The sequence below is a fragment of the Hippocampus zosterae genome, chromosome 7 (genome assembly GCF_025434085.1).
Source record: "Hippocampus zosterae strain Florida chromosome 7, ASM2543408v3, whole genome shotgun sequence".
Classification (NCBI taxonomy): Eukaryota; Metazoa; Chordata; class Actinopteri; order Syngnathiformes; family Syngnathidae; genus Hippocampus; species Hippocampus zosterae.
The window spans coordinates 8,302,148-8,327,821 of record NC_067457.1 but is presented as its reverse complement, the minus strand read 5'-3'; the positions used below and the strand labels follow the sequence as shown (position 1 = coordinate 8,327,821).

Sequence of the window (25,674 nt, the reverse complement as noted above, 5' to 3'; positions counted from 1 at the left end):
CGTGATATCCCACTGCTGGCAGACTAGTGAACAGATGAGTAGCTGCAAACTCTCCCCACAACTGTTTTCTTGGCTACCAGAATTCACTCTTACAGTTGTATCCCATGAACTAATATCCCCGTTGTTCAAATCCAGTTACTTTACTCATCTATTTCTTCATAGTCTATAGAGGAGGATTCAAAGCATTTTGTGGTCAAAAGAATGGGGTCTTTTTGACGCAGACACTCATTGGGATGTCTGGTTGGCAGGTTCAAGCGATTGTCTTTGCTGGCTCAGTTACTTGCATTTAACAGACCACTCATAAAAAACATGTAGTTAGTCAAAGTTTTTTACTTGCATCGTCCCAGGAATTTTACTTTAATCCATCCATCCATCCATTTTATCCTCACAAGGGTCGCATGTGGCAGCTGGACCCTATCCCAGCTGTCTTCAGGCAGTGGGCGGGGGACACCCTGAACCAGTTGGCAGCCAATCGCAGGGCACACATAGACGAACAACCATCTGCGCTCACAATCACACCTAGGGACAATTTTGAGGGGTCGTTCAGCCTACCATGCATGTTTTTTGGAATTTGGGAGGAAACCGGAGTACCCGGAGACAATCCACATGCAAACTCCACACAGGAAGGCCGCAGAACCCACGACCTCTGCACTGTGAGGTCGACACGTGCACCTTTTGACCACCGGCCCGCTTTTACTACAATATTAATCATAATTAACTCGACCAAAGGAATAATTTCATTGCAAAATTCATTTCAATAAATAATTGTAGTTGCCTGTTCGGCAATAAAAACAAAACACAACAATTCTGGAATGTGTTCCCCCACATTTCTAAATTCAGGCAGAATACTAGATGTCACAAATGCCAATCGAGTATTGTTTGCATCATGCGAAGAGTCTGTTTGGCCTTTGCCATGTTGCTCTGCCAACTCCTAATCTTTCCCTTTCTCATTCTTTGCTCTCCCGTTCCTCTCCTGCAGTGCTGGAGTGTGTCAGGAGGCGGGGCCGAACTCACTCGGAGGCGGAGACTCATCCCCTCACCTGAGCCACATCATTTTGAGTAGGTATTTAGCCAGCTTCTTCCATTGTTCTGTGGTGGAAGTTTTTGGGCTTTCACACCGTGGCTTGCCATGCGGTCAAGCCCCAAGCATTTTCTGACGATGATCTTCTATCTTATCGAGTTAATTTTTGGATTAATGGCAACATGGCCTCTGGTCTGATGAGTAAATGATCGCAAAGTAGGGGGCGGCCATTTTGCCACTTTCTGTCAACTGAATATGGCATCATGAGCAAGGAGCAATCATGGTTCACTTGTTTTCTGAAGCTTAGCCATATTTGGTTGTTACCTGAGCCCCGAGCAACTGTGATGTCATTTTCAGTCGATAGCAAGTGGCAAAATGCCCACCCCCCCTGAGATGGATAATAACTTGTGGATTTTTCCCCTGAATTCAGATTCCCCACTCATCAGAATTGTATATAAATAAATATTGTTGGGGCAACACAAAGCACATGACTTCTTTTTGCAATTTAATTTTCCAGTTTATAAGGTCTACACCGTTTGTTGACGACACTTGATTCTAGTCAAAGGTGGGCAAGGTTTTGTATGATCCCAATACTTTTTAGCCGCAGTAGCCAACAGCTTTTCACCTCAATCGTGTCACTCAAAAATATTAATTCCAACCAGTTTTTGCACATCACATCACTAATCATATGTAATTACATGAACGATGGTACCTTTGACTTGAAAAGGGTTTTGAAAAAAATATCAAAATATTTGTTTTTGAGCCAAATGAATGCGAAGACTTCTGATAACTAAATTAATTATGTTTCACAGTGAACCAATGTTACATAAAATGTACATAAAACATTGAGGGTGCATCTGCATTGAGGATGAGAAGATTTTACTTTCATTTGAACAAACCACTCATGGGGGAGGTTAACTCACCCTTCTTCCTGGCTTGCTAGCGGGATCTGGGCAAGTTTGGAGAGATTCTTGGCGTATTCCTCCTCTATCTTTATCCTGAGAGGGAAGTCAAGAGTTTCGTTACCTGTTGTGCCCTTTGCACAACGCGCTCTTATGACTGTGCATTTCCTGGGTTGTGCAAAACAATGATGTCGCACAAAAAGGGGAAACCACATTTTGCCACTGTACGGTTTGCATAGCAACCGGAGAATGAAGCATAACAGAAGCCGAAAAGAGGAATGGAGAAAAAGAAGGTACCTCTCCCGTATAAATTCGGCCATCTCTTTCTGCATTTGTTTCCCTTTCAGCTGTTTCTGCAGTAAAACCTCAAACCCGGTGATGTAGTTGTTGCCCGGGGGATCCTTCTTATCGGTCTAATAGATAAACACAGCAAGCACACGAGAAAGGCTTTGAACAAACACTTTGCAGCAAGCATGCGAATGTCACACCGCGGCGTACTTCGCAGGTTTTATCGCCGGCAAAGTCAGCAAAACGGGCAGCAGCTTAACATCAGATTCCAAGCCGCCACACTTAACAGGCGGCGGACAAATCTCAGAAAAATCCATCATGAATTCAAAACAATGCATTGAAAGCTGGCGGCAACATATTATTTACATTTTTCTTTCTTCCAACGGAATAAAGAGCTTTTGCACAGCATGACGCGCTATCCACGGCGCTCCCGCGGTCGTGACAACACTAACCATGCGGTTGGAAACTAAAGGGGAGTTGAACTAAAATAAATAAATAAATAAATTGTAATCACTCCATGCAACTAGGAGACCCGGGTTACCATGGTGATGACAGAGCCACTCTGAACCTTATCGGGATACAATAAAAAACAAACTATACTATATACTCCATTGTATATACTCCATATACTACTCCAGGAAGAGCCCAGGACTTAAACTCTGAAAACTCACTCTGCTTTATCTATGAAGTGTTTTCAGTCACGATTAAAAAAAAAAAAAAAAAAACATTTATATGCACTAGGTTTTGAAATGATCTGAGCTGCACATTTGCACCAAATTGTGCAAACAGTGTTATTTTAAATATGTGCAGCAGTTTCTGCTTCACAAATGTATTCCATATGCATACATATAAATGTACGTATAAATACAGAACCTTGACCTTGGCCTACATTTGTTTGAAGAGATCATTCGAGAACCAGGAAGTGGCCTGATACTCACCAACGGGTTCATCAATGAACTCCACTGAGTGATGCTTAACAATGTTACAGCCCTCTATGTTTGAAAGACGCATTATAACAAAAGCGGGTTGGAGATTCACCGCAGTGTGTTTGCACCACACATCACACATGGTAGAGATTACCGTTACACCGCGGGAGATGGCGACTTGTACACAGAGCATCTGAGGCCAGCGGGATCTCGTGGCTGGCCCTTTAGATCAACGCAATCTATTATCCGGCCTAACCTCTCAAGTAATTTTTACGAAAAGCTTACGCTGATTCTCAGCGTGCATAGTTGTCAAGGTAACATGAAAAGATACGGTGTCGTATATGTCCACATGGGAGCACGGGGATGTTATTTAGTGAAACAAAGGGAAGGGAGGAAATCCAAACAGAGTCGAAAGGGATTCTTGTGATTTGTTTCTGCTTGGCAGATTTAAAACAAAGACATTTATTTCTCTATCCGTGCGACTTTGGATTTTGTAGTAGTTTGTCTGTTTGTGGTGCTTGTGCTTCCAAAACAGACTTTTTGCATGCTGAAAAACATGGAAGGTGGACTCACCCAGAAGTAGTCACAGTAACTCCATTCGTTTGGTTTAAGCAGCTGTTGTTCCGACTTGGTGGCAGGCAGAGGGAAAGTCACACAATTAATCTGGGGAGAGTGAGACAGATCGAGAGAGCATCACAAAGAGGGCAGATCCATGGGTAATTTATACAAAGCCATCTTGGAAAAAAAATATACTGATCTTGGAAATTAGCAAAGAGGCAATAACATTAGCAAATGCCAACATTGCTAAAAACTGAGTGTGTTTGCATTTAGTGACAATTTTTTTTCTGGATCTTTGTTATTCTTAGTGGTAGGGAGCCAACTGCTGTTGTCAAACTTTTTTTCTGCATTGATGCTTTGTTTTAAATACAATATAAAATCTCACGTAGCCCCTGAAGTGCCTTGGCGTAGCCCTCAAGGGTAAGCGATTTGAGAGCTAATGATTTAGATAATCAGACTTGGATGGTATCCAATATGCCGACAAAGACAACAATTGACAGTTTTTAGGAATTCCCTCCCTTCAAGAGAGCCAGAGCGATGTTTCCTAGTGCAAAAAGAAAAAAAGAAATCGAAAGAATCCCTCGGATGGAACTGCAGCAACAAGCACTTGTCTGTGAGGGTATGATGTCAGATCCCATGACAACAAATGTAATGTTTCACCATTGTGGTGGGAACATTCATACCGACAAGTTCAGAGTCAGAAGTCAAATGGGGGGGGGGGGGGGGGGGGGGGGTTGGGGGAGAGGGGTATACGTCTATAAAGGTGCAGAACATTAGAGTTCAAACTAGGTCAGGCAAGACTGGGAGCATCTTGCGCAAGGCTTGCCTTCGAGTACGACATAAACAAGAATCATAGGATCAAGTTTGGTCGAGACCGCGCCCCGAACTAGACTTGCACCGGCCACAAAAATAGAGCTCTAAACTCCCTGATGACCTCATAAAATTGAATTAGGAGATCAGAGAAAATTATGAAGAGCCTGAATCGGTGGAAATGATCCAGTCAAGCTGTCCTTGTAGAAACCGAAGCGACGTTTGCGGCTCTCAGTTTCCGTCACTCAAACTGCAGCGATGTGAATCAGTACTTTACGCCGAGAACAATTTCGAAAACAGATTCTCAAAGACTGCCCTTTAATCTCTAGTTATTCCAGCCGCACTGATGAAATATTTGAGGTACAAGGCCGTCTGCTGTGAAGAGCTCGGTAATTACCGCAGAGTTATGCTCAAGTCAGTAAATTGTGCGCTTCAACTGGAACCGAAGCATCCTAGCTCAACCGGCAATTGTTTTGTTTTCATCTGTACAGGGAAACAACAAAAACAACAACAACAACAAAAAAACGTTGCTTGATCGTTGTCACATACAGTTTTTTTTTCTTCGATCAAAATCTATTATTGCGTTTAGTTTTATAGTCAACAGCCAAGCTGCTTGTTTCACCGTTGACAACGTGTTAGGTAAGGTTTTCTGACGTAAACCTTTGAGTTTTTACAAACCGGGCTGACCGCATGGAGTCCGTTTGATGCACATGCAGAGTTTCAACCAAAGGCCTGGCTTGATTTATTGCCGTGTCTGTTACATCAAAGGGCCTTCAGATTTGTAGCGTTAGCCTCAGTCTACAATCCTTGTTCTTTTTTTTTGTTCCATAAACTGGTAGCTTGTTTTCGGAATGAGGCAGTTAACAATGGCACTGGGACACGAGGAATCTAAAAATGAGGCGTCCTCCTTTTTTTTTCGATATCTTGATGTTCTAAAAACTTGTTGTTTGGTTTTTTTAAACGCAAGCTTGAGTACAATGACTTTAATCCGCTAATCGACACCGTGACATTGGTTGCTTAGGAAGCACAAGCGTGTATTGAAACAATCAGCCGATAAAGAAAAACCTCCAAAAAAGATTACCCAATAAATCAGAACCCATCTCTGGCGTTTATTGTAAACCTGACGTCAATCCTGTCGATTCCGCATAGGCTAACGTCATTCTGTATGTAGCATATTTTTCGAACTATAAATCGCACTTTTAGTAATAGTTCGGCTTGTCCTCCGAATGAAAACTAGAGCTCACACTGGCATCCAAAATGCTCGTTCCCGAGTGGTGTCGACTTTCTCTTGGAGGTTGGCAAAAATTCGGGATGCATTATTGCCACTTCCTTGCCGAGCCATCAAAAGAAAGTAGAAGAAGAAACGGAAGAAGAAGATGTAGTCCTGTGCGTCGCATTGCTAGTTTAGGATGTGGCTTCGACCATGACAGACATTGACTGCAGGAAAAGTAGCAAGAAGTGACCAGAATTTTGTCTTTGTCTACAATGGGATGTGGGCTTCTCGGTATGGGAAGTCATTTTCAACTACAAAGAAAAACATGTCTGTCTTAGGATTCGAAACATCCGCTTCTTATCGGAAATCATTCGCTGACATCAACAGGGGGTGTATTTGGAAATTCATTCTGATGCCCTAACACCACTCGAAGAGATAGTGTGTGTGTGTGTGTTTGGAAAGGGAGAGCTCCATTCCCTTTAATTTTTTAACCCTGTCTATGTTATAAACCAATCACCAGCTCGCGCTTGAACTCTTCCCATCCGTAGTCATTGGTTACCCCTTTTTTGGAGCGCTCAGAATGACGTACGGGCACATTTGAACAGAGCTCTGAGTTGCCGAACGGTCAGAGTCAAGCAGTGCGTGCACAAAGCTTATTTACAGACACACCCACGATTCGGGAACAGGGATTTGGGTTGCAAATCTGAGCTCTTCTGTTCATGGTCTAGGTTTTTGTCAAATATATTCCCTCCTCCCTCCTTCCAAAAACACGATTTATCCTCCAAAGCGACTTCCAGTTTGAAAAATACAATCCGGTCAGACAAGTGACAGCAAGCAATAAAAACTTGAGCGAAAGAAGAAAATTGAGACGAAAGACACTCAGGGAGACACAATAAAAAAATATATATCTGCTTTGTGTACCAGCCCAGTGGAAGAAATGTACCTACATTTTAATGATGCACACACAGGTGATGTACAACAGTTATAATGGTGGGTGGAAAGAAACATCCCAAAAGGAATATCTGCATTTATTTTATTTTATTTTTCAAACTTGAAATGTACTCCCCGCTGGTTACTAAACGAGATTTTTGATGTTTACCGAAGAGAGGCATAGTTAGCTCTTGGAAAGAGTTCCCACTCACCGTCATGGTGGTCTCCTTGTTTTGTTTCTTGGTGGGCGACGTTGGTCCGGGACTCTGAGGAGAGAGGAAAGACGGTCCATCAAAGCCACCATCCTCCATGTTAGACATGACTGCTCCGCATACACACACGGTCACTTTCATACAAATGTCGTCAGTGGCGACCTCCTTTTAATTCCATCTGGAGCTCTCGCCGCTGCTGCCTCTGTTGCTGCATGACGTGAGTGTGTGTGTGCGCGCGGGTTTGAGTGTTCATGTGAGTTTTGTGTTCATGCTCAGAAATGTAACTTTTTTTTAAACATTATTTTCAATCTATTTTCTTATAAATGTATAGTTTCCCAAAATATTCTGGAGGGAAAAAAATTAACCTTATGTTATTAACTCTAACATGGACCCTGTAACCTGATCACATGATAAGCTGCCCATGGTAGTAACCGCAGTCCCCGAAAGGGTTAATAGCGGAATACATATTTTGAGGTCGCTCTCTATCAAACTGTGTTGAATTTGATATACAATAAGCTATTTTTTTTATTGGTTTACATAGTTTTTCGAAAGTTGAATCTATATTTTATCCCCCTGTCTACGTATTTGTCATGCTGATACTTATAAGTGAACATTGACATTTTTATTTGTGTTTATATTTCAAGCATAAGATAATGGATTCGATTTTTTTTTTAATTACGTCAACATCAAGTTGAATCCAGATCTGATCTGAATTTATGTTGACAGTAATTTAGATGAAGCCTGGAAAATCGAATAATTTAACATGTCCAGAGGCTGATCATTCTTTCGACTCTCATCTGATATGAATATGTTATGTAATGTCAGGCCGGAGAAAACGACACTTTGTTATGGATGAAAATTTATCTTTAGTTAACTGTAAAGATCTAAAAGTGCAAATGTGCTCTCCGAGTAATTCCCATATTCCTTCATGTCCAAATGACAATAAGTGGTTGGCTTTTGTGAGGAAGCTAAAAAGAAAAGATGAAAGGACATACTGTTGAAGTCCAGAGCGTCTAACTGTTCATTAAAAAAACAAACAAAAACAATAAAATAACAAAGAGGAACCAGAGAACTATTTTCATGTTGTTGTGTCTGGGGTGTGACGAGCAGGAAAGGAGTAAATATAAAGAGACAAAGTGAAACAAAGTGGTGGGTGGATCTTATAAAGCTGCTGCTGCTGCTGCACCCACATTTGCCTTGTTAATTATGATCGCTGGAACAGATAGTGTAGGCGGGATTAATTATACTTTAATTGCCGTCGGCATCCCTGTGAGGACAGGACGGAGGGAAGTGATGTTTCGATGTGGAAAAAAACATTTCTCATTATCTTTGTCATCAGACATGAGCTTTGGAGTTCATCTTTGAATATAGGTGTAATAACCGGTTATCACAGTGTAATAAAGTCGGTTATCACACTGGAAACAAATAGTTTCATTTCCTCAATTGGTTACACAAAATAAAACCATCTGGATCTAGATACATGCGTTTGAGTAAATAGACCACTTGACAAAATAAAAACTTTTTTTTTTCAGCGTAGAATAATATTTCTAATTCGTGGGTGGAATGCTCGACTGGTTAGCCAATCAGGCTCACTTTGCAGAGGTGCAGGGTTTGATTCCGGCTCTGGCCTTCCTGTGTGGAGTTTGCATGTTTGTCCCATGCCTGCGTGGGTTTTCTCCGGGTACTCCAGTTTCCTCCCACAGGCAGGTTAATGGAACACTCTAAATCAGGGGTGTCCAAACTTTTTGCCAAGGGGGCCAGATTTTATGTGGTAAAATGTCGGGGGGCCGACCTTGGCTGACATTCTTTACATTGAACAACAATATTGTTCAACAAATTTTAGTAAGCCAGTCTGTTTCACATTTCCATTTTTATTTTAATTTCAACAATCTTAAGAATTTCTTTTGGTTCATTTGAAACATGTATAGCACATGCAACTGCTTATTCACTTGACTTTTTCTTAAACAGAAGTCTCCTGAGTGCAAATTGATTGATTTGAAACATAAAATGTATCACCATGACTTTTCAATAGTCACAAAACCTTTGACTCGAACAACAGGGAAATGAACAAGCAATACACATAACCACAACTGCAAGGATCATTTGAAATATGACATATCAGTCAATATAAACACAGAGTGATGTCTTGTTAACTCGTGAGTGATGCCCTCTAGTGTCTAAATGCTATTACTCATTTATTAGTGAATGCTATTACTCATTTAGCCACTAGAGGGAAGCAGTACTCTATGAAGCATCACTCACCAGTCTACGAGACCTCAGTCAATGCAACACATGTTCCATTGCGCCCAACCTGCGGGCCAGACGGCGCTGATTTTATGACAGGGGCTGAGGGCCGGATGAAATTCGACCGCGGGCCGTATCTGGCCCGCGGGCCGGACTTTGGACATGCCTGCTCTAAATCATAGGTAGCAAAGTCAAGGCCAGGGGGCCAGATCCGGCCCGCCACGTCATTTTATGTGTCCCGTGAAAGCAAATCATCTTTGTTAACTTGATTAATTGATCCTGATTAATTGATTAACTTTGATCCTTGATTAAACCTATAGCAAAATCTCAAATTGTCGTACTAAATAAATAACGGTGACATTTTGCAATAATTTTGTTCCACTGTCGACACTCACTTGAGCAATTGAACAAATACTTGAGTAATTTCAAAACTAGTGAGCCATCTTTTAGTTTTTTTTTAATGTGTGTACAAGTAATAATACGATGTGATGATTCAACATTTATTCGCTTCTGCTGTCGCAATGACCCTCCAAGGGAAGAAGTAATTCCAAAATGGCCCGCGACAAAAATGCGTTTGACACCCCTGCTCAAAATTGTCCCAAGGTGTGAGTGTGAGCGAGTAAGATGAGTAAGATGAAGGACATGAGGTACTTTGACATTCATGAAAAAAAAAAAAATTCGGGCCAAAAGGTTCAGATGAGGTCTGTTGTTAAAATACTCATGATAAAACATGGTAGCGGGAAGTAAACCTTTTGCATTGATATAGTGTCGTGTTTTACCTGTTGGTCTGTACTGCCTTTCCGGACCATATTGTTGTGTGGAGGTTCCAGATGATGCAAGGGACTGCCACCTGAGTGAAATCCATTCACTGCGGAGACATGTCAATTATTTTGTTATTTGAAGTATTTCGTTTTATATCAATGCCACTTGAGCTCCTATTCCACGGAGGGGCGAACATCTCCGACAGTTGGGGACGGTCGTAAAAATGCACGTTCACGTCAGGGTGTCGCAAATGTTTGCCAAACGGCGTCAGGTGTTCGGCGGATGTTTGCCAGTACTTAAAAAAAGTAATAAAAAAAACAAAAACAAAATTTCTATCCATCCATCCAAGTGCCCCCCCCCCACAAAAAAAAAATAAAACAAACCGATTCATCTTGTTATTTTAAAATTTGTTCCGAAAAAAAAAAAAATCGAGCAGCCCGGTGGTCCAGTGGTTAGTGCGTCGACCCAACAGTGCAGAGGTACCGGGTTAAATTCCAGCTCCGGCCTCCATATGTGGAGTTTGCATGTTCTCCCCGAGCCTGCGTGGATTTTCTCCGGGTACTCCGGTTTCCTCCCACATTGCAAAAACATACATGGCAAGTTAATGGAACACTCTAAAAATGTTCCTCTGTGTGATTGTGAGTGCGAATGGTTGTTCGTCTCCGTGTGCCCTGCAATTGACTGGCAACCGGTTCAGGGTGTCCCCCCGCCTACTGCCCAAAGACAGCTGGCGTAGGCTCCTACACGCCCCCGACCCTTGTAAGGATAAAGCGGATCAGAAAATGGATGGATGGATTAAAAAATCGATTTCACTGGATTCTTTTAGTTTATTCAATGTTTTGAAATGTTGATATCAAAGCACTGTCAAAAAGTGTCGCATGAGCAGAGTAAGAACAGAACTTAACATTTTGATATCAACAGATTTGAAACAAGTGGGGGAGAGTTGATAAATGCTCCAAAAAATCTACAATACATGTTGAAAAAATGTATTTGCCTGTTCCCGTTTTCCAGCGAGTGCGATACTATGTACATGAATGAAACCAAACAGTCATTTTCAATGGAGCTGATAGATCTGAAACAGAGCAGCTTTCACTGGTGGAGTTGAAAACACATTCGAATCCTCTGTTTTCGTCAAGCCTTGAAGATAGACTGAGCCAAAAGAGTGACAGAGAGGGTGGGGGGCCCTTTAGTACTGCAAATTGAAGCTACAGATAAAATTAGTTCCAGGAAGTGTCCGTTTTCTATGTGTGTGGTGTGAATAAGAGGGTTCTTTGTGCCAATGTGTTCATTTTAGGAGAATTCATAGCCTCGGGTCACTCAAAAGATGAGGAAGTTGTAATGATAGAAGAGTTCAGACAGATATTTAATAGATAAATAAATAAAATAAAATACCGAACCTGCTGGCAAGGAGCCCTTGTGACGCAGGGATGATTTTGGAGTGCCGGGAACACTGGAGGGTCTCTCCCATGTTGTCTCTGATGGAAATAAGGAAATGGATTAATAAGGAAACGTCATATTTCAGGATTCGATACTCAGATTCCAGATTGCTTTTTATTTCAGTTTTGCATATTTGCTCTTCTGCACTTAAGGGAGGGCAGGGGGTGGGGGGGGGGGGTTCCAAAGGATTAGCATCTCTTAGGACATATTATAGCAGGTAAACGACCTGCTCTTGAATAGAAGCACTGTGGCTAAAGCTGAAATGTGACAGGGTTTTTTTTAAAATCCGGACCTCGATTGAACTCTTTATTATAGAAAAAAAACTATAAATGAGGAAAACATATGACAATTCTTCCAACAAAAAAACTAAGCTTCCCAGAAGCACACTTTTTTTTAAAATCATGGATCCAGATTTTACCACTATTAAGCTACGGCATTTACACTCATAAATGCTTTTTTCCCGCTATTTTCCCGCCCACCCCAGGTCCATTCTCACCACAGGAAAATGTTGCCTTTATTGACAGAATGTGAGGGGGGAAAAAAATTAATAAAAAGGGCGAGGTATAAAGAACTCTTATCTAATTTGGGCTTTTGCGGTTGGCTCGGCTTTTTGGGGTGCTGTTGAACAGAGGAGGCAACTGAGCCAAGCCCATCACCTTAAATGACACGCATGGAGCAAAAAAAACTGGCAGCTCGCGGAGGGATAAGAGCTATGGCTTTGCATTCGATGCACGACGTGAGCAGTAAGCGTGGCTCTGGGGCTAAAGATCTAAAACAGGGATGGGAAACTGGTGGACCGTAAACGCACTCTGAGTAGCGCCCTTATGAGTTTCCTCTGTTACATTGGAGATTTTGGGGGAGAATGAGGGGTTAAAATAATATATACTGTACTACTATATATCTTGTAAAATTATTCTTTCACTTTTTTTCATCTCTCCGCTAGAGTGTAAGTCACCCCCCAAAAAACGCTTACTAAATCCAAGAATCAACTCACCATCCTGAAAACACGAGTTCTTCTTGTTGTCTACAATTCAGTCATTTTGTGACTGAAGGGCATTTCTCTCAGGAAAACCCCACTTCTTGTGTCATATACAAGTAATTTAGAACATTTAATGTCCTCCAACTCACACACTGACCACAATATATATATTTTTTTGTTGTAATATGTGGTCAGAGTTAATGCTTGTATTTTAGCTGGGGGTACTTCAGTCAAGTAGCCTGCTTTCGTCCAACTCGGGTCTTCTTGGGGCCCTATCAAGCCTGTTTTCGATATCTCCCTCCTCGAACACACCTTGTATCAAATGATTAGCTCATCAACAAGGAATCAATCAGGTGTGTTGATTGAGGTATACATCTAAAACGTGCTGGTTAGCAGCATTCGAGGATGGCGATTGGATTGTATTCTTTGCTATATGCTAGCAAACCAACTGTTAGCATTTTAGCAACAGTCATTCACAACGAAGCCATTGTAAGATGTTAAACTTTGTTCAGGCCAGTTTAAAGTTTAAAATAGGTCTCCAGGGACAAGCCTAATTCAAAAATTTGGTCTTTAGTTTTGTAAAGCACGGCCATTAAATTGTCCACGAGCATTTTATTATTTTTGTCCATAACAGCCCATTAGTTAGTAGGATGCAGAATTGTTAGTTAGCCTGCAATGGGTGATCAATACGAATGGACAACTGGACTAATCAAGTTGGGCCGCCAGGCAAAATGAAGATTTCTACTCATTAGAATTAAACACTTTTTCTTTTTAAAGCCTGTCAGTTTTAAAAGTGGTACAGTACCAGGAGTAAATCTCATCAAGCTTCCTTGTCACAACCAAACTGAAGTCAAAAACATGTCAATCACTCTGAATTGCCTTAATTGACCTGCGTATCATTTGACTCGGTTCCTTCCAGCCTCTTTTGAGACCTAAAAAGAAGCCTTAATCATGCAGATTCAAAATATCAATGACAGCACGCGGCACATGAATAACCTCTTTCTCTTTGCATAAATCACTTCGTAAATCCGAAAGTGGCAACTCAACAGTGAGCATGACGTGGTACGAAGATGGAACGGAGACTTATTGTCTACCAACAAGGTTATGCGAGAAGATCCTGACTCCGTGGGGGAAAAAGGAAGTCATCCAAGTTAGCTTTCACAAAGTACACCGATGTATAACGACAGCCACATCTGCTTTTTTTGTTCATATGTCCCGTCTCTGTGTCACGTACACCAGCTCACACACTTCCTCCACTATCTTTTTTTTATTGATTCTTAATGTAAAGCATTTAGGCGATTTTTGGAAAGCGCTAAGTAAAATGTGTTCAATGATCATGGCATTTTCTGTACTTAACCTGAGCACCGAGGAAAAAAGTATCATGTAGTTGACCCACAAGAGTACGGGACATAGATTCATTGAATCACAGGTCAAATAGCTTAAAATTAGTTTTTTTTTTAAAAACAGTGAAGAGAATCACAGAATGTGCTTCAAGACTTATTTTCCTTGGTGTTCATCGTTTCCCACTGGTCAGACAGTGATGAGTGGAGACTCTTACACCCTGAACCCAGCAACACAGGAAGGGGGGAAAAAAAACCCCTACAAGACACAAGCCCAGAACAAGGACACACTGCCCTCGCCTACGCATGTAGTTCTGTTACTATAGCAATGCGAGACATACACACGCACACACACACACACAAACACACACACACGCACACGGTATCTGATCGTTCTGCATATCGCAGTGTATTGAAAAGGGGCCAGAGAAAATTGCACACACTTACACACACACACACACACACACACACACACACACACACACACACACACACACACACACACACACACACACGCTTATGAATGTTGATTGTTCAGTAAAAATGTCATCAGATAAGAATTGTAAATTTGAAGAAAAAACAAAGTCCACACCTGCAGTGCAGTCATGGCTAGCAAAGAGCTAAGCAAACAGCAATACTTAGAAATCACAATGACACCTACGGGCAACGTTGAGTCTTTGTTTTACCGAAGAATCATGACTGGCAATAGAATATGAAGTCTGACTTGTATCTGCGAAAAAAAAGACAACGCGCAAGGAGGACTTGTAAACCCTACCCAGAAAGGCTGTGGCTGAGAATTAAAACCCAAAGCACAGAACTGTCATCCGGACACGTTAACCACAACACAAAGTGCGCACACACACACACACACACAGTTTAGGTTTAACAGTTTAACCTTCCTTTTTTTTTTTTACTTTAACATGCACCCTGTAACCTGACATCATGATAAGATGTCCACTGTAGTAACCGCTGTCCCTGAAAGGGTTAAATAATGTTTAAAGCATTACTTTACTCATGAGAGCTTATGTAAATGTTTGTGAATGTCCAATCTAGAGGGGGGTCGGTGTGCGTGTGTGTTAGTGTGTGTGTTTAAAGGGGGTTATCAGTTTACAAAAGTCTTCCTGTTGAACAATGCCGATTTGTGGGAGGCTGGTCGCGATCGCATGAAGTTCAATGGAAAGTATTGCGATCTTACAACATACCATATTGGTGGGGGGGTGTTTGTAAAGAATTTTGACCATGAATTAAAAATGGAAATAGAATTCGCCAATGAGTGAAACTATCACGATGAAAAATATCTACCGGTATTTACAGTAGAGTCAAAAATGTAGCCTAAACTAGCCTAACCCTATAATGCCAGTTGTATCATTTTTGATACATGCATTTTCATCATGTAACTCATTCTTCATATTACGTTAAATCATCTGCATCAAATTTGATACTGCAGGTTTAAAATTTGATTTTCCCCAAATTTTTATTTTCAGATGTAATCTACATAATGCTTATAAATGGAATACGACAAATATCTAAAACAACATGACATGGCAGAAATATTTGTTGTGGATTTTGTTATAAGTGTGCATCTCAGTACCCAAAAATCTGATTTTCCTGGCTATTCTTTGATTGGTCAGCCATTAAAGGGCTAAACACGGCATTTTGATTAATATTGTGTTTGTAGAATATGAATTCAGCAGGAAATAACGCTTTTTACCCAACGCAGGTGGCGGCCATTTTGCCACTGTCATAATTCGGTTTGGGAGCAACAGGTGGCACTGGAGGGCTCCCCGTGCAGCTGCACACCTGTTGGTCATTGGGTAATTAGTTGTATAAAAGGACCCCCACCTGAACACTCATTGTCAGGTCATTGTTGCTTGTTGCTGTTTCTTTGTTGCTGTCATGTCTGTTTGTCATGTTTAGGTCAGGTTTTTGGTTATGTTTCTGTTGTTGATCGTGTTTTGCTCTAGTCATGGTTTTTGTTTGCTACTTTGAATTTGTTTTGCATTTAGTTTCTGTGTTTCATCAATACACTTCCACAAGTACACCCTGCTCCTCCCTTTTGCCTGTTTTTTGGGGTCCACCTCCACCACGCAACGTGACAGCCACTTGCCGTCACTGAAAATGACATCAGCCACACGCACACATGGAAAAAATAAAATTTTAACATTAATCTCTGATTATACAAGCGTACAAATCAGTTAGCCGTTGTAAATATGAAACTGCAAAAACAACCAAATGTTGGTGTTTTGAAATCTTTTTTGCGACTTCAGAGTTTTAGTTTCATTTTGAATGGTCAAATTTCCCATTCTATGCCGTCACACAATTTTGACTTTGTGTTCCGCTGTACACGCTGTTGCACTTAGAGGGTATTCACGGGTTAAGATGGAGCTCCGTTCCTACCTTGGCTACGTAATAATAATTTTGATATTCATTCATTCATTCATCTTCCGAGCCGCTCGATCCTCACTAGGGTCGCGGGGGGTGCTGGAGCCTATCCCAGCTGTCTTCGGGCAGTAGGCGGGGGACACCCTGAATCGGTTGCCAGCCAATCGCAGGGCACACAGAAACGAACAACCATTCGCACTCACACTCACACCTAGGGACAATTTAGAGTGTTCAATCAGCCTGCCACGCATGTTTTTGGAATGTGGGAGGAAACCGGAACACCCGGAGAAAACCCACGCAGGCCCGAGGAGAACATGCAAACTCCACACAGGGAGGCCGGAGCTGGAATCGTGAAACCAACGTGCTAACCACTGGACTACCGGGCCGCCCTAATTTTGATATGTAAAACCCAATTTATTATTTATAAATATTCAAAAAAATCCAATGAAAAAATAACATTTTGGTGGCAACTGAGTCGACCTTGTGCAATGTGACATATTCTTACACCATGTCCAGTTGGTAACCTCTTAATATTGCAACGCAATACACATCCGCAGAGGCACTGAAATTCCAGATAGACACTGGTAGCCATGATACCGAACAGTCGAACCCATTTCTGGAATCTTAAGAGAAGGTGAATCTGGACTTTGTAAAGCAATCTGACATGCGCACATGAAGCACCAAATTTCATGTGAGTAACAGGAAAAGAGGATTTAGGAGGAGTGACTCCTTAGTGTCTGTGTCTGGGTTATGAACCCTCTGCTAATTTTAGATCCAAATCCCGGCCACAATTTGACCACTGGAAACATGATCAGAGGCAAAGAAGATGTGAACAGCTCTGTGGGAAAAGTGGTTACACTCTTGAGGTGACATCTAATCCACAACTGTGGTTACATATGGAGAATGGACATCCTCTTGTGAAGTGGGTGTACTGTGGCACTAAATGATTGCGTTGCATTATTTCAAACATGAATAGAATGTATGAATTCCACTGTTGTGACATCATCAGGGGTATTTTTTTTTCTAACCCCCTATAAGGGAAGGCATTATTTTTCTGTGGTTAAAAAAAGTTGCTTGCGAAACCGTCACACATCGGCAGCTATGGCTCGATCTTTCTGTCGACTGCGGTCGAGGTGAACATCCTCAAATTATGACAGCCGAGTCATGCAGTGGTTTGTGTAATATTTTCTTGTTTAGTCATTAGTTCATTAAAACGAACCCTCGCGCGCATGATTAAAAGTGAACTGAAATACAACATTGGCATCATCTTTACTCCATCAAAGGCGCACAAGACTCACCCGTTTATCATATTACAACCATCTGTCAGGCTTCACCGGTGGGTTCACTCGGGGACAGTCAAAGCAGGAAACAGACGGGTCACGAACATGTCTCGACACTGATGTGTCTTCGGGTGTTCAGGGACCAAACCCAGAACGATTGTAGTGACAGAAACAGCAGCATCAGCTAAATGACTGCCACATTATTTTGTTAACCGTTTACTATGTGGTTAAGTTACTCCGGGAAATGTGTGCAAATTAGGGGCCAAATTGAGGGTTGAAAGTGATTCTAAAAACGCATCAGCAGAGCTTTATTTCAATTTTGAAATGATATTCAGGATTACAAAGCAAACAACTTTGTTGCGATATTTACGGACTTTTCTGACCGCCTTCTTCTTCTTACAATTATTATTAGGACTCACGGATTATTATTTTACCTTGATAATAATCCGTGAGTCCTAATAAGGCACGGCAAAGAGTTTGTGGTTAGCTGGTCAAAATGTCATGGGGGGGGGGAAATAGATGCACTCTGTTGACACATTGTAAATTTTGATTAAATACTGATACAATGTTCATGCGATGTCATTTTAATATGACTGCTATGAATTTTCATGTTTTCATGCATGTTTTTGGAATGGGAAAGGAGACAGGAGTACCCAGAGAAAACCCACATAGACACGGAGAGAACACGCAAACTCCACACAGGAAGGCCGGAGCCGGAATTGAACCCGGCACCTCTGTGCTGTGAGGCGGATGTGCTCACCACTTGGCTACCAATGCAGCCATGCTAATAATTTCGTTAAACAACCATTCCGGTTACCCATGTGGCAATTTTGACATTTTAATTGCCAACTCCTGTCCTAAGGTGTTTTGTGTATTCATACCATTGCTTGTTGTGTTGACATAGTATCGCCGTCCTTGCGGAGACATGTAGCATTTCCAGTGAGGAGGCAGAGGGTCTCTCGGGTCCTCCAAGGGAAGCTGACTTAGCGATGCTGTTCGCTATCAAAACAGAATGAGGAAATCAGTGTCAGGATGCGGCAATATATCCATCCATTTATTTTCTGATCCGCGTTATCTTCACAAGAGTCGCGGCGGAGCGCTGGAGCCTATCCCGGCTGTCATCGGGCAGTAGGCTGGGGACGCCCTGAACTGGTTGTCAGCCAATTGCAGGGTAAACAGAGGCAAACAACCATCCGTGCTCAGACTCATACCTTGGGACAACTTAGAGTGTTCAATCAGCCATGCAGGTTTTTGGAATGTGGGAGGAAACCGGAGCACCCAGAGAAAACCCACACAGGCCCGGGGAGGACATGCAAACTCCACACAGGGAAGCCGAAGAAGCTAACCACTGGACCACCTTGCGGCAATGTAGTCAAAACAAATATTAAAATCTCACAGGATCAAACAACTTTTTCAATGTTAACAATCATAAGTTTTTGGGGTTTTTTTGTCCATTTCCTCAAGCGTTTTCCAACTAGCAATGACATCCAAACAAAAGACACCCCCTGCCGCCACATATTGTGCAAACTAAGCAAAGCCGAATTTTAGAGTTAGCATACGTGCGTGTAACACAAATGAACACAAGACAAAAAAGAAGGCAAACAGCACACATCTGCTCATGGTTAGCAGGATTACAGAATGGGAAGAACAAGCCCGTTGTAGAACACTGTAAAATATTGTGCAGAGACTTCGGACCGACACATGAAAGTCAAAATGTGGTCATCCGTTCAACTAAAAGGGCCGGTTTGTAAATGTGCAGAGATCATTGACATTCCACTGAATCCCTTTGCTCTGCTCTGTCGAATATTTATCAGCCACGCTCCCCTCCAAAAGGATTAGAACAGTGAGGCCAACTTATTCATTGCTGCGGTTTCTTCAAAACAGGAAAATATGATTATGAGACATGAGTCTACTTGGCATACACAGTAAAGATCGGCTGCAATGGACGAGGAGCATTTACTGCATTTGCTCTGTCGACTCCACAAATGTGGCAGCGCTTAAAAACAAAGACACTCTCTGATGGTATAAACTACACAGGCAATTTTGCTACCTATTAGCCGCTACTTTTTTTCCCCCCAGTTTTTGACCCCTGCGACTTTTAATGTGATGCAGTTTATGAAAAAAAAAAGCTTTTATCCCACACGCTATTTCGAACGAGGTCGTACTGCGATCGCTGACGAGTGACGTTACTCGCAAAGAATACGTCATAGCAAATAAGCTAATTTCATTGCACGGTTAGCTTTGAACCAGGGCCGAGCGTCGATGTTGGGCGAGCTTTCCAGACCCACTTTCTTTTGAAAGAAAATCCGTGCGTGACCTGCATCCCCCCCACCCAAATTGCAACAAACTGGTTTCCAAAGAGTCCCCCGCCTACTGGCCGGAGGCAGCTGGGAAAGGCTCCAGCCCGCAACGCGACCCTTGTGAGGATAAGCGGATCAGAAAATGGATGGATGGATGGTTTCCAATATCTGCACTGTTGTGTGGTGAAGTTTGCCGGTGAATTTGTACATCATCACTCTTAAATGGCCCAAATAGTTAACTCATTCAGTACCAGCCAATTCTGGACCAAGTCTGAAAAGACGTTTAAAAACGTCTTTGGGAGTGAATGAGTTAAGTATATATCGCCCTTCATGTGCTTTTGAGAAACAGAATAGGTGTTCTATTTCCAACCACGACAGTGACAAAAAAATATATATTACCCCATCTCTTGAGACGAATGAGTCTTTCGCCTAACGGGCACGATTCAGTCTGTTGCCTCTGGCTGTAGCACAGACCACATTTCATTTTCATTTGAACACCCCCAGGTCTTGGTGAGTGAGAATTAAATAAGCAATGTCTGTGTTTAATGATTGCACTCCCATAGCAACGGCTCAGCCAATCAAGGACGGGCAGTCTGAAAAAGGAAATAATGATTAAATAAATGTATCTTTAATTTTAGTACTCCAAGCCTCACTTTCGATTGTGCAATCTGTGACTAACTGGGTTGAGAAGACTTGTAACTGGCAAGTGTCTGTTTCTGTCTCTCTTCAGACGCTTTTAATACGCACCACTCCATTGCCAGGCTCATGTACTACATAATTTTACTGCATTACATATTTAATTTTGCTGATCACATAAAACAGGAGATGAAAAAGCACAAAGTGAGGCAGCCGCTACTCTGCCTCACTGCGGGTGGTTAAAATGATGACCGAAGCGGCATGTGCAGACTGCCTCAGAAAACACATCAGGAATTTAAACGGCGGTGAGTCACATCTCTTCCACAATCCGTTTTAATCATGAAGTATTCATATTTCTATTTGACTGTGAATTGCACTCATAACAACTTCCGGCAACAGTTCAGAGCCGAGGATGAGACTCGTCATTTTCAAGACCAGAACCTGAATTTCATCATAGAATTCTCCAGCCGCAAAGTGTCGCAGGTAGTATTTAGGAATCTCTGTTCAGTTTCATTGCGTTTTATTTTTAATTTTTCTCCCAAACTGTTAATTTTACTGGTTTTCTGAATGACTAAGAAATTACAATGGTTACTATGCTCTGTCTATCCATCCATCTGTTTTCCATTCAGTTTATCCTCACTCGGGTCACGAGCGTATCCCAGCTGACTTTGGGCGACAAGTGACTGGTTGTCAGCCAAAAGCAAGGCACAGATAGTTAAGCAGACGTTCACGCTCACATTCACGCAAATGAAAAATGTATAGTCTGAACTGAAGTCTGAAGAATTTTTTTTTTTCGAATGTGGGAGTAAACTAGAGTACCTGAAGAATACCAACATAAATCACAAGGGGAACATTCAAACTCAAAGCAGTAAGGCCCCAGCCGGGATTTGAACCACCGACTTGGACACTGACGCTACACTCTCTCGATGTCACATGGTCATTATTCGTGAATAAACCACAGTATTCTTCGACGGATTTCTGCCTCTGGCAAAAACAGATGGTTGCCATGCGGGGTGGTTTGAACAGCATGTATACTGTGCAGTAATTGTGGAAGGTTATTGATATCTGACTGTCAAGACTCTTTTTCTGTCTGGCCTGCCTGGATATGAGACAAAATGTTGTGAGTAGTCTGACTCATACAAGAGCATACGATGCGTCAAGAAAGATAAAGATCAGTGGTGGGATGTGGGGTCAAATCTTGGAGCGTTCTTATCCCACCCAGCATATGCAACATTAAATAATGCATCATTCAAGATGGTTAACCTTCTAATACCCATAATGCCTTTGGCTCCACATTCACAGCATGCCAGAAACGCCTATGGCAGATAAACCATACACAGTCGTCCATCTCGGTGACACAGACTGAGTAGTAACCACAACAATCGTGACTGCTGTGAGCAAGCACTGGATGTTGTCTTTTTATAAATCCAAACCGAATTGGAATTTTGCGTAAAATGCAATGCTCATAATGGCAGAAATGAAAATATCCAAAAAAGGCAAATGGGAACTAAATTGTAATCCTCATTCATATTCATGGACTTTTATTGTGAAAGCATATAACGGAAGTAATGCCATGCGCCTCAAATGACATAACTGGATTTCTAAATAGTACAACACCAACACAGGGACAGCCAAACGAAAGCGGCTTAGAGGAATGTGGAAGAGCAAAATAAACTTAATAACAGAGATTCACTTTAAGTAGTGAGAGCTGAAGAGACATTTTAAGAAGAGCTTTTTCTTCAGAGAAAGCCATTTATGATCACAAGTTGGCCACTGTCCGTGCGAATAGACTCAGCCCCCACATTATCGCTGCCGCGAAGACACAAATATGTTGACAATTGTTGATGGACTGACAATGAAGGATAAGGACAAAATCTGGGTCAAAAGGCACATAAACAGTTTGTCTGGAAAAAAGGGATGCACTGTGACGAGTATAAAACAGCTCAACATTTATAGTTAGATTGTGAAGATGAAATTAAATTCTCACTTCTAAAATAAAGGTATGTTTTACCAACAACATATTTAGCAATGTAAGACATCGGAAAAAAAACCCCACATTCACTAGATTTAAGATGATGGTAGTCAAAATCGTGATGACCGTATATTCATTTTTATGCGATGTAAATCGTCGCATGACCCAATGTTGATGTCTGAATATGTGAATCGTTATAGTTAACATCATTATATTTCTCAACATTATCTTAATATATCATTCATAACACTACAACATTCTGACTTTCAGAATAATGCAGAAAGACGAACTCGAGAGCTCGATCAATATTAGTTGCATTCCAAATGAAAAGATGAGACAAAAATATATATATATATATATATATATATATATATATATATATATATATATATATATATATATATATATATATAATTGGTGAATCCCTTTCGACTTTTTTTCCAAGCTGCTGGAGTCTGTCAGTGAAAATATTTGACCATTCATCCAGAACATTTGCAAGGTCAGGGGTCATCAAGACTCCCAATTATTCCACCCCAAACTCAGTTCCCACAAACGAGAAAGCATATACACCACATACAGTACTGTGTAACGTGTGTCATAAAACTTCCAGGACCGGTCCCATGAAAGCTATCCGTACTTCAAATCAAATCCAAAGTAGTGCAGAGGACTTCTTTGTAGATGTGCTGGTGGATTATCAGGCGCACACTGAAGAGAAAAACTTGTAGACTGAAATGCTGTATCTGCTTTGGGATGCCAGTCATGGCACTCTTGACACACATGGTACAAGTATACACAGTAGAGTAACATCGGCGACGTATCTTGTCAGACTCACTAATACAGATTTACACGTTAGATTTCTCAGCAGACAATAGCAGCTGCAATATAATAAAATTTGCAATAATATAACAATGGGCGGCCCGGTAGCCCAGTGGTTAGCACGTCGGCTTCACAGTGCAGAGGTACCGGGTTCGATTCCAGCTCCGGCCTCCCTGTGTGGAGTATGCATGTTCTCCCTGGGCCTGCGTGGGTTTTCTCCGGGTGCTCCGGTTTCCTCCCACATTCCAAAAACATGCATGGTAGGCTGATTGGACGCTTTAAATTGTCCCTAGGTGTGAATGTGAGCGTGGATGGTTGTTCGTCTGTGTGCCCTGCGATTGGCTGGCAACTGATCCAGGGTGTCCCCCGCCTACTGCCCGGAGATAGCTGGGATAGGCTCCAGCACCCCGCGCGACCCTAGTGAGGACTAAGCGGTTCAGAAAATGGATGGATGGATAGGAATAAAGGAATGCAGGACAACTTCTAATTCACAATGTATTTTCTTCACTATAAGGTGCTTTGGAGTATCGGGTACACCTTCAATGAATGGCCTATTTTAAAACTGTTTCCATATATAGGGCACAAGGCACATAAAATAGAAGCTATAATAGTGGCTGCAGTTGCATTATGCATCCACTAGATGGAGGTATGCTAAGGGTAATACAATACAATACAGCTTTATTTATGTCGCGCTTTCACAGCAGTAGCCGTAATAAAGCACATTAAAATAATACATCAGAAATAAGAATATTAATGCATATATATGATGCATCAGATTCTGAGGCACACTGTCGGCTTTTGAGAAAATAAAATGCTTTTAGATGCGCCTTATAGTGCGTAAAATACGGTAGATTAAATATATGTCCCAAACCTTTAGGCATTCTAATGAAGACAAAAATACATTGTTCACAAAACATGAAAGAAAAAGCACAATGGTGCTCTTCAGTGTTTTTCTTTTTAATGCCACAAAAATTCTGCAACATCATGACATGTAATGACGTGGCCCAATTGTCACTGCTCTGAATACAATTCCAACCTTGAGCAACAACTAGTTTTCAGGCCTTTTTTTTTCCAGGGTGGTGATTCATGAATGCATTGATCAGCAGGTTAGTAACGTCTGAGCACAGACTTTGTGTGATTCTCCCAAAGAGGTGAGTCACGCCATCCCATCTGTTACCATCTGTGTCACCATCACAGTTTGTCACGATTTTTATTTTTTTATTTTTGTCAACGCCAGTCACTCAATCCCTCACTGTGAGGAGGCGGATGAAAACACGGACTCAGCAGTCCACGGCTTGAACATATTGGTTAATTAACAAGCCCAGCATACAGTAGTTGACAGGTATGCACCATATGTGAGACAACTGCAAGACTGCAAACTGAACCCGAGCTCTAGTGATTTCTCGTGGAACCATCTGGACTTGGAAAGTTGAGTCTCTATGACAGGTCAAGGCCCCCTGACCTCTTGTCCGGCAAGGGAGAAGCTATCGAGTGGATACAGTATGTGAGCCACAAATGAAAACCAAAACCCTAGGACAGCTTCGGCGCCGCCTGCAAGTTTCACAAAATGATTTTGACAATGTACTTGACAATGGCTTCAAATGTCCTCCTTACAAGCCAAAAGGCTCATGTTGAAATGAATTGCAGTCAAACGCAATTCGTTCCATGGAAATTCTTTACCATCGGAAATAATTCAAACACAAATAAGTTTTGTCCTCACGTGGCTTTTCTCTGCTTAACCCTTCCATGCACCCTGTGACCTGGTACCATGATAAGCTGTCCACTGTCATAACCGCTGTCCCTCAAAGGGTTAAATGCTTCATAATTTAAGTCAGGGGTGTCCAAACTTTTTGCCAGGGGGGCCAGATTTTATGTGGTAAAATGTCGGGGGGCCGACCTTGGCTGACATTCTTTACATTGAACAATAATATTGTTCAACAAATTTTAGTAAGGCAGTCTGTTTCACATTTCCATTTTTATTTTAATTTCAACAATCTTAAGAATTTCTTTTGGTTCATTTGAAACAGGAATTTGAAATATGACATATCAGTCAATATAAACACGGAGTGATGTCTTGTTAACTCGTGAGTGATGCCCTCTAGTGTCTAAATGCTATTACTCATTTAGTGAATGCTATTACTCATTTAGCCACTAGAGGGAAGCAGTACTCTATGAAACATCACTCGCCAGTCTACGAGACCTCAGTCAATGCAACACGTGTTCCATTGCGCCCAACCTGCGGGCCAGACGGCACTGATTTTATGACGGGGGCCGAGGGCCGGATTAAATTCGACCGCGGGCCGGATTTGGCCCGCGGGCCGGACTTTGGACATGCCTGATTTAAGTAAACGACAGCTGATAAGATGTGCACATATATGATGTAACATCATAAAGTGTTTCTATTTTGGGTCTCGTTGCTCTCTAAAAAATCTGAATCTAACTGCATTAGTTCAATAGTGTATGTTACTAAACCCTCAACAAAATTGTTTCTGGCGCTGCACCAACCTTATCTGCATGAAAGAACGTTGAGTGCTATGTTCACTGTAGGACAGTTTTGCAAAGAAAAAATGGCTGACTTCATTAGCATTGCTTCACCGTGTACTGTATTGTAAATTCCATTGACTTCAGTGTATTTCTGGGGCTTTACTTTTCAAATAACATTTTTT

The 25,674-nt window shown here is 41.7% G+C and overlaps 1 protein-coding gene and 3 long non-coding RNA genes across 7 annotated transcripts in view; 2 read left to right on the top strand and 2 right to left on the bottom strand.

The window, feature by feature from the left end:
• Nucleotides 1-25,674, bottom strand: part of LOC127604822 (growth arrest-specific protein 7-like) — a 40,125-nt gene that overhangs the window by 8,294 nt on the left and 6,157 nt on the right. For 2 of the 4 annotated variants that reach the window (XM_052072152.1, XM_052072153.1), the window contains 7 exons: nt 18,166-18,283; nt 11,264-11,341; nt 9,884-9,972; nt 6,861-6,914; nt 3,711-3,800; nt 2,221-2,336; nt 1,945-2,019 (listed from right to left, as the gene is read on the bottom strand). In XM_052072152.1, coding sequence (XP_051928112.1) covers nt 1,945-2,019; nt 2,221-2,336; nt 3,711-3,800; nt 6,861-6,914; nt 9,884-9,972; nt 11,264-11,341; nt 18,166-18,283 — 620 coding nt within the window. The remainder of the gene's footprint in view (nt 1-1,944; nt 2,020-2,220; nt 2,337-3,710; nt 3,801-6,860; nt 6,915-9,883; nt 9,973-11,263; nt 11,342-18,165; nt 18,284-25,674) is intronic. The other 2 variants (XM_052072155.1, XM_052072156.1) reach the window with 2 other exon arrangements.
• LOC127604824 (uncharacterized) lies at nt 923-24,834 on the top strand. The gene is made up of 3 exons (XR_007963414.1): nt 923-1,059; nt 20,620-20,703; nt 24,084-24,834. It is a non-coding gene; the product is annotated as an uncharacterized LOC127604824 (long non-coding RNA).
• On the top strand, nt 12,308-13,733 carry LOC127604827 (uncharacterized). Its single transcript, XR_007963417.1, has 2 exons — nt 12,308-12,855; nt 12,891-13,733. It is a non-coding gene; the product is annotated as an uncharacterized LOC127604827 (long non-coding RNA).
• On the bottom strand, nt 24,216-25,574 carry LOC127604826 (uncharacterized). The gene is made up of 3 exons (XR_007963416.1): nt 25,340-25,574; nt 24,776-24,825; nt 24,216-24,742 (listed from the first exon to the last, which is right to left on the bottom strand). It is a non-coding gene; the product is annotated as an uncharacterized LOC127604826 (long non-coding RNA).